The 12,188-nt window shown below is 52.7% G+C and overlaps 3 protein-coding genes across 3 annotated transcripts; 2 read left to right on the forward strand and 1 right to left on the reverse strand.

The window, feature by feature from the left end:
• Nucleotides 1–652: 652 nt before the first annotated feature.
• Nucleotides 653–1,521, forward strand: CMQ_2210 (uncharacterized protein; the record flags this gene model as incomplete). Its single annotated transcript, XM_014316168.1, has 3 exons — nucleotides 653–729; nucleotides 1,041–1,150; nucleotides 1,220–1,521. The coding sequence occupies 3 exons, from the start codon at nucleotides 653–655 to the stop codon at nucleotides 1,519–1,521; spliced, it is 489 nt and encodes a 162-aa protein (XP_014171643.1).
• Nucleotides 1,522–3,467: 1,946 nt separating this feature from the next.
• Nucleotides 3,468–4,813, forward strand: CMQ_2087 (major facilitator superfamily transporter maltose permease; the record flags this gene model as incomplete). Its single annotated transcript, XM_014316045.1, has 2 exons — nucleotides 3,468–4,041; nucleotides 4,383–4,813. 2 exons carry the CDS (start codon nucleotides 3,468–3,470, stop codon nucleotides 4,811–4,813), a joined length of 1,005 nt encoding a protein of 334 aa, XP_014171520.1.
• A 425-nt stretch (nucleotides 4,814–5,238) lies between these two features.
• On the reverse strand, nucleotides 5,239–8,166 carry CMQ_2380 (uncharacterized protein; the record flags this gene model as incomplete). The annotated part of the gene is made up of 1 exon (XM_014316338.1): nucleotides 5,239–8,166. The coding sequence occupies one exon, from the start codon at nucleotides 8,164–8,166 to the stop codon at nucleotides 5,239–5,241; it is 2,928 nt and encodes a 975-aa protein (XP_014171813.1).
• Between the last annotated feature and the right edge of the window lie 4,022 nt (nucleotides 8,167–12,188).

Raw genomic sequence — 12,188 nt, forward strand, 5'->3', positions numbered from 1 at the left:
ATCACATGACGCTTAACCTGCACCTGCTGGCAGCTGCCACTACGAGTACAGAAGCCCCCGGAACAAAGGAGTAAAGGACGCTTGCAATCCGGGGCCGCCGCTTATGTGCAGCAAGCTTTGTTGAATCTGGCCAATCACAGGCTGCCCATGCCAATGCTCTGCTGCGTCCCTTTGGCAAGGCACCCTCCTGTGCACGGGCCAATAGAAGGCTCCTGCTCTCTTCGTCCCTCCAAGAAAGATACCTCCCTTCTGTCGCTCCTTCCCTTGGGCGACAAGTCGTGCGCAGACGAAAGCAAGGCGACGGGAGCTTGCGCTGGTCGCTCCTGCTCACTCACCTCCCGCCTCCTTGTACTCACCCTTTCCCTGCTGGCCGATATGGCGCTGTCGGCTCCCGTTGGCCATCCCCCTTTCCCTGCCACCCTTTATCCGATGCCCTAACATTTTTCGCGACAGTCCATAGTTTCGGGGGAAGGCCATCCGTCATTCCCTGGGTCCTTTCTTTCTCTCTCCTCTTCCTCCTCTCTCTCTTCTCTTGTGATTCTTTCTGTAGTTTCCTGGTTTCCTTCCCATCTAGGTTTCCAATCCGAAATCGACCCAATTCCTCGTCTAAATCTCACTCATTGACCGGTTTTGAGACCCACCCTATTCGAATATGTCCACTCGCAAAAGGAAGCAGGCGGATGAGGAGCTCGTGGCTCTTCCCAGCGGTGACGAGGAAGAGGAGGAGGAGTGAGTATTTTCCCGCTCGAAAACCAATTTGTGACCAATCACAGAAACATTTTCCTGCTCGTTCTGCTTGCTTGAGCTTTCAGAAGTGGCTCTTTTCGTCAAGCTCCTGTGAATTGCGCAGTGCCCCTCTTCCGATTGTTTGCTCTGCCTTGTTTCGAAACTTCACAGCGGAGCCTCGAAGCTTTTAAATGCATCTATCGTCTAATCTTGCTGTTGTCTTTATGCTGTGGTCTTACTGCTATATCGTACTCACTGTTATTTATATTGCGCACTTCATGGAGTGCACGGTGACGCTAATTTGTCGTATGAAGGTATCTGAGTGACGGAGATGACTTCGAGGAGGGTGATGACAGTGACGAGGATGACGAGGAGGAAGAGGAAGACGAGGCTGAAGCTCTTGAAGAGGAGAAAAAGACTCCTGGTAGGATCGCTTCTTCTTCCGCATAACTTGTACTATTCTGTATTCATACTGACATTTTTTAATCAGCAGCTGTGCATCCCAAGAAGAAGCAGAAGGTTACCTCTACTAGTAATGAGCCTGTCGCCAAGAACGGCAATGGCGTGGTGAAGAACGGGACGACGGTCGAGGACGAAGGCGAGGAAGAGGAGGAAGACGCCGAGGGCGATGAAGACGATGTGCCCGATGACGTCTATGATGAAAAGGCTGATAGCGATGTTGAAGAAGTCACTGTCAAGAAATCCGGCAAAACAGCTGACAAGACCGTTCCATCTTCCGCCGGTGAAGAGGTTGCAAAGGAAGAGATCATTATCGATGGTGACGAAGAGGACTAGGCGTCCTTCTGTTGCTTGCCGCAACGCCGTCAATTATGGCAGCGGCCTTGTCCCAGGGCCCCATGTTTCGCCTCTATATTACTTATTATCCATTGTCTGCTCTTACCTTCGGTTCTCTGTACTCCCGTCAACGCATGGTCAGGATAGGGCTGTCTCGAGTATCGCTGCACGGTCTCGGCTGCTCATAGAGCTGGGTCTATCAAATAAAATAAGCGATTGGCTCCTGGACCTCTTATCATTCTTGTCGTCCCATTTGAGTTCGGTCTCAATGCAGTATCGATCTTTCAGGACAATTTTCAATTTTGTAAACTTTCCAAAGGTCCAACGCAGTCCATGGGCTGATGCCCCGCTGCTTGTTGCGACCCAATACAGGCGAACAACCGCGGTTTTCAGACTCGGCCGTGTCCATGGGAAAATACACGGCACATGATTCAATTAGTGCGGTAGCTTGTCCTGATCTATCGTCAGATTCGCTGTCGGATATGTCTTCCGTGGATACAAGTCAGTCATCGGTTCACGTGCAAGATGATGTCGACACACATAGGAACAATAAGGGAGTGTAGTTCGAATGATTCTAAGAGATACGGCTAGAAGACTTCCTCTTGAGATTAGTAGTGTCGATGAGGACAACCCTATTTGTTCAGACTGAGAAAGGTCTGCGTATCGTCATCAGCCTCCGTTGAAAGTGGGGCGTTGCCCATGCTCCCATCCTCGCTCGCGCTCTAATACGAAGTATCTTACGTTTTTACCCTTTCCGCAGCTTCCTTGTCTAAATTAGATACATGGTGTCAAAACGGGAAGTCGCAACACATTAAGGTGATGCCTTCCGAATGCGGTCGCTTGTGAATATGGGCTGTAAACAAGCTGATACGCATAAGCAGCTTAGCAACCTACACTTCTGCTCCCTCTCCCAAGCAACCTCCATTGTGTAGCACGTCCACTAAAATATTATCTTTGCTGCTCCTTTCCATAAGCTTCACTTCATTTTGGGAAGACGAAATTTTTTCTATGACGCAAAAGCAAGCGCCCTCTTTATAGCAATTGCTTTTCTTCTTTCAGATCTCCCTAGATGCCACACTGCCTTCGCGCTTTTTATATCCCTTTACCATTTCATTGTCTTCGCTTCTACTTACTGGACACGGCGGAGATACACAGTCGCAAAGTTTACCATGAGACTCGTCACGAATAGTGTCAATACGAACGGAGGTGTTGGACACCTCCTCCTCGATCCTCCGCCCTCCAGTACAGACGGGTTTCAGCCTTAGGCAGAGTCACGAAACCATGACAATTCTGGCCCGCACGATGAAGGAAAAGAGCACGTTGATGGAAGTGCCAAAGAGATACCTATTGTGTCCAGATCAAGTAAGGCGGCTAGCACAGTCACCGGATTCTTTAGACGACTCGTCCACAAGTTCAAAGTAACCGTGATCGCGGCTTCGATTGTCATCACCAATGGGACTGGAGTTGACATCGAGCGACTACAACATCAAAGTCCTGCCCAGACGTCCCTCCCGGATGAGAGCCCTGGATCAAAACTGAGGTCCTTCTTCAAAGGCCCGTGCGAATGTCTTGACACTGTCCGGCTCTCATCCAAGGCGATTGGCTGGTCGACGATGATGGCTTTCTCCGTCGTTCTCGTGGGATACTCGCAAAGCCTCAGTGTCTCGCTGCTTGCCCAGCCTCAATTCGAGGCCATGTACAGTGACGAGCAGGACGACTTTAGCGCTTCCTGGATGCTAGCGGTGCAGATGTGCACTGTAGGCAGCGCCATGCTCGGCGGTATTCTTGTCGGCTAGCTGTCTTCAATCTATCCCACCCGCCTTCTCATGGTTTTGTCCATGGCTTTCTTCCTTTCCATGAGCTTTGTGAATTATATGGCCCCCTCTATGCAGTGGATTGTTGCCGGGACGCTCCTGCAGGGCATTCCATGCGGTAGCTTCGCCACTATGGCCAGCACATATATTGCAGAAATCTGCCCTCCTACAATCGCCGGCTTCTTGACGGCATTCGTGAGTTGCTGTTGGGTCATAGGCCAGCTTTCCTCATCCGGAATACTCTGGGCCATGATTGGCCGTGAAGGCGTTGCCGCCTTCCGGATTCCTATGGCTGCGCAGTGGATCATCCCGGTTCCTATCATCGTGGGCTGTTATTTTGCGCCTCCTTCGCCCTGGTGGCTTGCACGTCGTGGACGCCTCTCAGAGGCTTTGGACGCTCTGAAAAGGCTTGCAAATCGGTCTGCACAGGATTCGTCTTTGACGACGTTGGATCGCGACCCGCCTCTGACGACTCCGATCATTCGCCTCGTCGAGATTCAGGAAGTTATTGCTCTGGAGGAGAATGATTTGCACATTGGTGCTACATACAAGGATTGCTTTCGAAAGACCAACCTCCGCCGGATGGAAATTTCCGTTATGACCAACCTAGGCCAGAACATTGCTGGCTTTGCCATTGCCAGCCAGCTAGTTGACTTTATGCGGCTTGCTGGACTCGACAGCAGTGACTCGTTCAAGATGGCCTTTTGTAAGTTGGATCAAGTGTGCTATTTTGGACAAGAAATATGGGGCTAACAATACTTCTAAGTCAACTCATTTGTTCTGTTTGCAGGAAACGTCCTGTATTTTCTTCTGCGATCTCGTCTGTCTATTCGAACTATCTACATCTCCGGGCTAGTTTTTATCTTGCCTGTGGTAGGCTCCGTGGGTGTGCTGGAATGGCTGAAGCGAAAGGTGATAATAACCCACCAGACAGGCTCATGGGTACAAGCCGGGCTTTTGTTCGCCTGGTCTTTTATTTTCGGTATGGGCTTCCATAAACGACAACGTCGTCACTGATCTGTGTGGATTTGTACTGACCTTCTCCAGGGGCAACGCTAAGCCTGTCGCCCAATACAGTTGCTTGTGCCGTGAGCGCCTCAGATCTTCGGACCAAAACCCTCGTCCTGTCGCGGATGGCAAGCGATGCGACTAACCTGGTCCAGGCGGCTGCCGGTCCCTACATGTTAAGTGTTGAGTACGGAAACCTACAAGGATACGCAGCTTTTCCAGCTACGGCTGCAGTTGTGGTGTGGATAACATGGGCCATCTTTCGCCTTCCAAGAACAGATGGGATTCCACAGCGGATCATTGATCATCTATTCCAGACAGGCGTTCCCGCTCGACAATTTCCAAGAGAAGCCGAGAAGATACAGGAGTGGGAGGCCTCTGCAAACCGGGTGGACGACAGCAATGCGAGAGGCTTTGATTTACAGATGGTGGAGCATAGCATCGTTCAGCTCGGACATGATCGTGTATAACATGTTTGCCATGTTGCCTGCTCACCACATCACTGTAGGACAGACATGCCAGCATTATTATAGTGTATTTTATGCGGCAACAGAGCAAGATAATATACCCCTCAAAAGAGCCGGAGACCGGTAATGCTGTCTTCAAATTAAAACAAGCAAGAGCAGAAGCTCCAAAAAATGTAAAACGTACACATACACATACAAGATATATTCTGACATTACAGGCATCCAGCATAGACTGCGTATAATTCTTGCATCAAAAAAATCACTGTTCGAATCCAACAGGGTATCCAAGATATACAAAGGGGGGGGAGGGGGGGGGCGCGATGTAAAGAAAGGGGAAGATTGTATTCGAATACATTCATAAGCAGGGTGGTGACTAATAAAATAGTGCATGCGTAAATTAGTGAAAGCCAGGGCCAGACAACGGCTGGCTAAACTGGCTTGGGACCTTGTTTGTCTGACTGGCCGTGCCGTACTCGCTGCTGGCGAAGCGTGCGTCGAGCTGGGTTTTCCAGGGTTGATGAGAATGCTGATCCATTAGCAATCGAGTTTGAGAGTTCCATGTCGTCTTGGATGAAAGCCGTGGCAGCACCGTTGGTGACTGGGAATTCGACAGAAAATTCTGGGAAGACAGCGGGCGGAGAAATCGAAAGAGGCTGTTGTGGCAAAGAGGAAACAGACGAAGTCATGAAGATATGGTCAAACACCACCTGGAGACTGCCATCTGGCACGGGTATTAAGGCCGATTCCCCAACTTTGCTGCGCTTTCGCGGGCGGCCGACTTTGCCAGTCTTCTTGGGAGGCGAGTTAACAGCTGGTCCCGTCTTTACAAGTGTGTCTGTAGCTCCCGGTATAGTTGCTGTTGATCTGCTGCTCTCCACAGCAGACTTGACCGATTTCGGAGACTTGGGCGACCTGGGCGACTTTGGTGACCTTGAAGGTGGCGATGTCAAAGTCTGGGGATCGAAGGGAATGAAGATGGGCTCTGGAGCCGGGACTGGCTCAGGAATTGGAATCAAAAGCTCTTCCGGTGCTAGTGCTGTCGAATAGGAGCCACGCCGCTTCCGTGGTCTCCCAAGCGACCTTTTATTGGTAGGTTGGCCAACACTGTGGTTGCTGTCATCGGTCTTGGTTCTCTGAGGGCTGCTTTGCTGGACAGGAGTATCAGGGACCCTCGTCTCCTTCTGGTCAGCCTCACTAAAGACGGAGTCGGTTTTTGGCAGAGTTTGAGGCGAAGTTGCAGCAGGAACCGCCGTGGATGCAGCATTACGAACAGGCAGTCCAGCCAAAGGAATGTTCTTTTTGAGGTACGATGAAGCTTGAGCAGTTTCGATGACGGGTTGATGTTGTAGCTTTACCATCTGGGGCTCCGTGGGTACCACCGCAGGAACTGGTTTCAAGGATGGAAGCACCGGCATGTGGGATGAAAAGACTTGGCTCTCCATCTGTTGACGGAGTTGCATTGGATATTTTCGCAACGGCTCCAGCGAATTCTCCCTCGGGATGGTAGCGACAGATGCTTTCTCGTCTAGCTCTAGAATAGTCCCATACTTGTTCAATTGGCGAGATGCTACTGCTTGTTTCGGCTGCATATCGACCATTGGAACATTTGGGAGTGACTGAACTCGGGGCTTATGGTGGCGGAAGCCATCGTTGGGTGCTGTGCCAATGACATCGTTGTTTGGGGTTGAAGGGGCTGTATTGGCAGGGGCAGATACACTTGCGCTAGACAAAGCTGTCATCCCACCTCTATCCTGGTTGTTTTCATAAGGGAAAGAGGGTTGCGTGATGTCCATGTTACCTTCATCAATCGTGGGGCTGATGATTGCCGGCGGAAGAAACGCCGAGACAGAAGGCACAGTGTTTGTAGCTTGAGACATATGGATTTCATCCAATATGGCTTGTGGCTGTGCTGTTGAGAAGGACAGGGGAACTTCTTGTGATAAAAAGGCACCGCCAATCGGCGTTGGTGTCGAGTAGCCGCGACGATGACGCTGGGATTGCTGAGCAATGGGAAATCCGTAAGCGCAGCTCATAGCTTCGTGCAATACGGACGGAGCCGAAGGCTGAACAAAGGACAAGGATGCTGGCACCATTATGGGCGCGCTGCTCACTGCAGAGAAGACAGCCGGGTGGGGAGACATATGGCTGAATGCAATGTTTTGAAGAATCGATTGTGACATTGCCGACGGAGGAAACGCAGAAGTATCGATGGAGTCCACACTCACAGAGGCGGGCGCTGAGGAAGCCATTGCGTGCATGAGGTGTTGCTCAGCCGTATCCGCACCGCCGCCAGCGACAGCTATAGGACGTTGACACAGGACCCGGGCGACGCTGTGTTCTAGCATCTGGCGAGGGTCAGTTCCGTGCTGGGCAGACATGTCTTGGATGGTGTTTTCATGGTTCCCCGGGACGGTATGGGTTGACAAAGCTGGGCCCCGAAATAAAGCGCCCTCTTCCATCAGCAGGTGTTGCTGCTGTAGATTTTGAAGATGCTGATGGAACTGGAACTGCGTCCAGAGTCCTGGGTAATCAGCGAGCGACGGTGCCCACGGGTGGTCAATCATATGGCCACCACCGAGCCGGTAGTCGGCTTGCGCAAACGGGTCGCCGCCGAACTGGCTATTCTGCTCTGCTGTTGCGATACTCAAGATGGGCGTTTCCAATACTGCCGGCGACGAGTAGGGGCTAGTGCTCGACTTGACAAGACCGGGAGAATCATGGATGCTGGGAGAGAAGCTGGCCGGAACTGCAGTTGCAGTGGAAGAGACTGTCATGGGATGTAAGGATCCCGCGGCATTGTCAGATGCAGAGGCACCATCTGGTGTCGGAATAGTCATTTTCTCTGCCGGGGATGTTGTCTGCATCACCCACTGATGGCCCTGGACGGCCGCGGCTTGTAGTCTGCTCTGCGCTGCTTGCAAAGTCTGACCCGAAGCATCAGGGGCTGCCCAGAGGCTGTCTCCTGAGCCTGCCGGTGACCACACGTCCGACATGCCGCTGCTGATTGGCGTTAGGGGCGTGTAAGCGGGCGCAGAGGAGCCAAAGGCAGCCGGGATAGCGGACGAAAAGGCGACGGCCGCTGGATAGAAAAAGGGCGGGGACCCACAGGCGCCATTATGAAGACCGTTGGACAGAGGCAGCTGGCGGGCGTCAAACGGTCGTGAGAAAGCAGCCAGACTGCTGATATCGGCGGCAGTGGTGGGCATAGAACTGCCACAAAGACTGAAGGTGTGCAGATATTCTTTCGGTATGGTTGCGGGCAGATTCTGCAAGACCGGGGTCGGGGCCTGCAGACCACCACCGGTACAGCATTCGCCCACGGCGGGCTGCACCAGCGTGTTTGCCGGACTGAGCATGTTTGTTATTTTGGTGATGATGCCAACTCGAGTCTTGTATTTTGTAAAACTCTCTGCAGCGGAGACACTTCTTCTTGGAGAGATGGGGGCGGCGTTTTGAGCCAGAACGGCCAGGTGCAAATGAACGACAGTGCCTTAAAAGGAAGGAGCGAAGATGGATGGCTGGCTACCTGAGGCAATGGCTACCTGAGGTAGGTGCAAGGTGTAAGGATAGCCAGACAAGGAAGGAGCGATGGGGCAACTGGTGACGGACGGACGCCGTGTAATATAAAGCAAGTCGAGGAGCGTAAGATACTATGTAGCTGAGGAAGAGGCCACCAGCCGTGATGAGAACGTATCTAGAGACACACCCCTGCTTCGCCCATGGTGCTGACAACGAGAATATCAGCAGCCGGGGTTGTGCTGGGATGGACAGACTCTATTTTCTTTTTTTGCTTGCTTCTCTCAGCCCAGACATACGGCATATTATGAATCTTATAAGAGAGAAAAATAGTGCGCAGTACACAGTACACAGCACAACACACGATAAACACAACGGTGATTGCGGTGGGGAGCACTACTGTGCAAGATGCAATCGTACAGCAGATCATGACCTACATGTGCTAGTGTGCAGGCGTGTCTGGCTTCCGGCTGAAAAGCCCTCCGTACAGCATGACGAGCAAGACGGACAATTCAACGACGATGCAGTCCCACCGCTATCAGGCTGGTTTGCGTTGGCAGCTGGGGCCTGTCAAGAAAACGTGGGCAATTGCGGAGGCTAAGGACGGACAGAGAGGGGACGGGTTCAAGTGGAAAAAAGAGGACTGTCTGGCATGCCACAAAGGGGGGGAGAAACAAGACAGGTGGGGGAGCAGACAAGACGACAGGGACGAGCGTCGATGTCTCTGCGCTCTCTCGTGGTGGTTGCCCAGTCTGTCTCAGCCTGTACGGAGTACTCCGTACTTTGCATTACTGTCTAGCGAGGAGACCCAGAAAAACGTCTGCAAGCCTGCGAACCAGGGAGCTCGTGTCTACTACGTAGCATGTAAAGAGGGGCCAGCGTTTGGAGGGCCAAAAACGAGACATGCAGTAGGAAGGGAGAAGGACGGTTGCGAGCAAGCACATCGCCGTCCTGCTAAAAAACAAACAGGCCAATGGGACTTCACACGCCCCTCCACACAGACGAGGACGAGACTGCGGCAGGCGGCACGAGCCCTGCATTAGACGGCAAGTTGGTGGGGACAGAGGCGCGTCGTCGGCACGGACAATGGAGTATGTCGTATGGAAGACGGAGCTGTGCTGTGCACACAAGATACATTAGATGCGTACTCCGTAGTATGTCGATGCGATGTGCCATGTAGCAATACGTCGTAGCATCTGGCTTGCAACAGGATGTGTGTGGGGAGGTGGTGTGGGGAGACGGACGGCAGCTTGTAGGAAAAGGGGAAGGCTAGCCGGGTGATCGATGCATCTCTGGACCTGTTCTTATCGTATGTGGGTGTCTCCTTGCGTGGCTGGTGTTTCTGCAGGCACTATTGCTCCCAGGTGTCGTTGCGGTTCCGAGACGTTTTACCGACCGGAAGACTGGAAAGTGGGAAGAGCAAACGGGGAATGCGGAATGCGGAAGCGGACAGAGGGATATTGTATATTGGGTGAGACGAGGGGGGAAAAAAGAAAGAAAAAGGAAAAAGGCCAGTTGGAGAGAAAAGGCCTCTTACGCAAATGAGAAAGGGCTGAGCGAAACAGGCAATCGGAAGATGGGGCGGAGATGAAAACAGAGAGACGCCAGGACGAAAGCAGCAGCGCGGTGAGAAGAGAGAGCGAGGGCCGGAAGAGCTGTGTCCAGCCGCAGGCGAGGAGCCAGATGCGCATACTCAGATACGACGTACATTGTATGTATGCTCGGCCTGGAGGCTGAAGTCGGGGCGACACTAAGCTGCAGATCGCTGTGGATTTCTGCACTGAGCAGCAGCGTGCAATGTGCAGCTCTCGTCGTGGTGACGAGTCGAGAGTGCCGGCCGGTGTCGGGGAACTGCGCCGTGCAGAAAAGGGGGACCGTTGTACGACGTAAGTACTATGTAAGATAGCCGTCCGGCCAGTGCAGACAGATGCAGCAGCGGACCCCTGCAGCTGCTCGTGGGTGACACTATACGGAGTACAGCGTATGGAGCAAGATACAGAGGCCCTGGCTGCCTGGCCTTTGGTAAGGCCCATCCTTGTCGCCGTCTGACAGCAGCGACCGCTTTCTTTTTCCCACGAACCAGCCGGAGTGCGTCGTGCAGCCAGCTCCGTACGAAACAATGGTACGTCGTAGATATGGCCACAGAGATGTCATTGTTGTGCGGAGCAGCATGCACAGGGGTGTCACGGACGGACTGTATCCCTTGCATGACCGGTCAGGAAGAACAGACGCTCAGGCAGCCCATTCCCTGTCGTGGCTGAAACCCGGCCAAGGAGCAATTCGGCGAGCAGGCAGAAGAGACGACGCACTCTGTACTCCGTACTTGCACAGTACATACATCGTACAGACAGCTGCTCTCCATCAGCCTATCTCTCCCCTCCCTCGGAAGCCACAGAACGATGGGCGAGCCACGATGTGCCGGCCAGAGACCTCCAAACGCCAAGCCGAGGGCTAGGCCACGGGCAAATGAGGCGCAATCGATCTGCAGATCGTCGTACGAGAGGAATGAGCAGTTGGGGGCCGAGTCGCTCACGCGCGCGCGCAGCTGCACCAGAGAAAGGCCGGCTGGCGAGAGAGATTCGGGGATGCAAAGGACGACCGACAGTTCGGTCAAGAAAAAAACAAAGTTGAGATGCAACTCTGCTGCTGCTGTGCAACAGTCAGCTGAATGTGACGAAATCGAATCGATTGACTGGACCGCTGACCTCTCTTTTCCTATCCCCTCTCGCTCTTTCGGATGGTGTGTGCAGAGTGTCTCTTGTCCTTTTAGTCCACCTTTCGAGCCTCTTTTCCGGTTTGTCTTTATTTTTTCTTTCTGAGCCTCTTTCGCCGTCCCTGGGCAGGCACGATGGACACAGGAAATGGGGGGAGACTTCGTTTTCATGCACTGACGGGAGAAAGAACCAGCAGGGAACGATATTATGCTGTCCTCTGGTTGGCTGTAGGGTCCGGCTACGCATGCATGTCTCAGCCTACGGAGTACAGCTTTCTCTTTTTCTCCTTCCTCAGGAAGTCACGCCGGTCGTGATTGGTCACTTTTTCACATCACTGCCAATCATATATCAGAGAGTTTCTTATCCCCCCCCTTTCTTCTTTTTCTTTGCCATAGTTGCTTTTTCTTCCTGCTATGCATATGAAGAAGGATGCGAACTGCAAATCGCCAACTTTCGTACGAGGGGACGAACCCACGCCGGACCAACCGTTATTCATTCACACTGGATCTCCACTCCTTGCATCCTGCATCCTGCATCCTGCATACTATGTACAGTATATATTTGCTTTTCTTCTGGGCGCTTTCGCTTGCATTCGGCTGCATCGCACACCGCTAAGCCATTGCTTGTGCGCCTGCAGAGCTCGGCTACAGTCGACTTCCCCGTTTAGGGGGAGACAAAAGAAAGAAAGCCAGAGGCAGGCCCCCCCTCCAAAACAAAAAAGCAGGGGGGACGGAAAGGATCATAGATTGAGCACTTTGAATGCTACTATGTATGTGCAGGGGCTATAGGGCCATGGGGCCATCTCGCCTGTCGTCTGTTCCGAAGGCAAGGGACGACAAGTGGCCGGAACTCGGCCGACGTATTACAGCAACGGTTGTCTTGCCGTCCTGCTTTCCTTTTACTTCATCGACCGGTCCTTGCTTTGGCATCTTTCGTCCATTCTTTCGTTTTTCCCAGCCGTCCACTCCGATCTCTCAGACCGTCGTATCCCTGTAGTTTTACGACGTACGGGAGGGCTGTATTTTGCAGCAGCTGCCATCAGGGCCCGATTCGACGGCTGCTTCTGTGCTGCATCATGCATCGAAGGAAGATGGGCTAAGTAGCAGCAGAAGCTTGATGTCAGCCAGGACAGGGGCAGTTGGTTGGAA

The sequence above is a fragment of the Grosmannia clavigera genome (genome assembly GCF_000143105.1).
Source record: "Grosmannia clavigera kw1407 unplaced genomic scaffold GCSC_156, whole genome shotgun sequence".
Taxonomy (NCBI): Eukaryota; Fungi; Ascomycota; class Sordariomycetes; order Ophiostomatales; family Ophiostomataceae; genus Leptographium; species Leptographium clavigerum.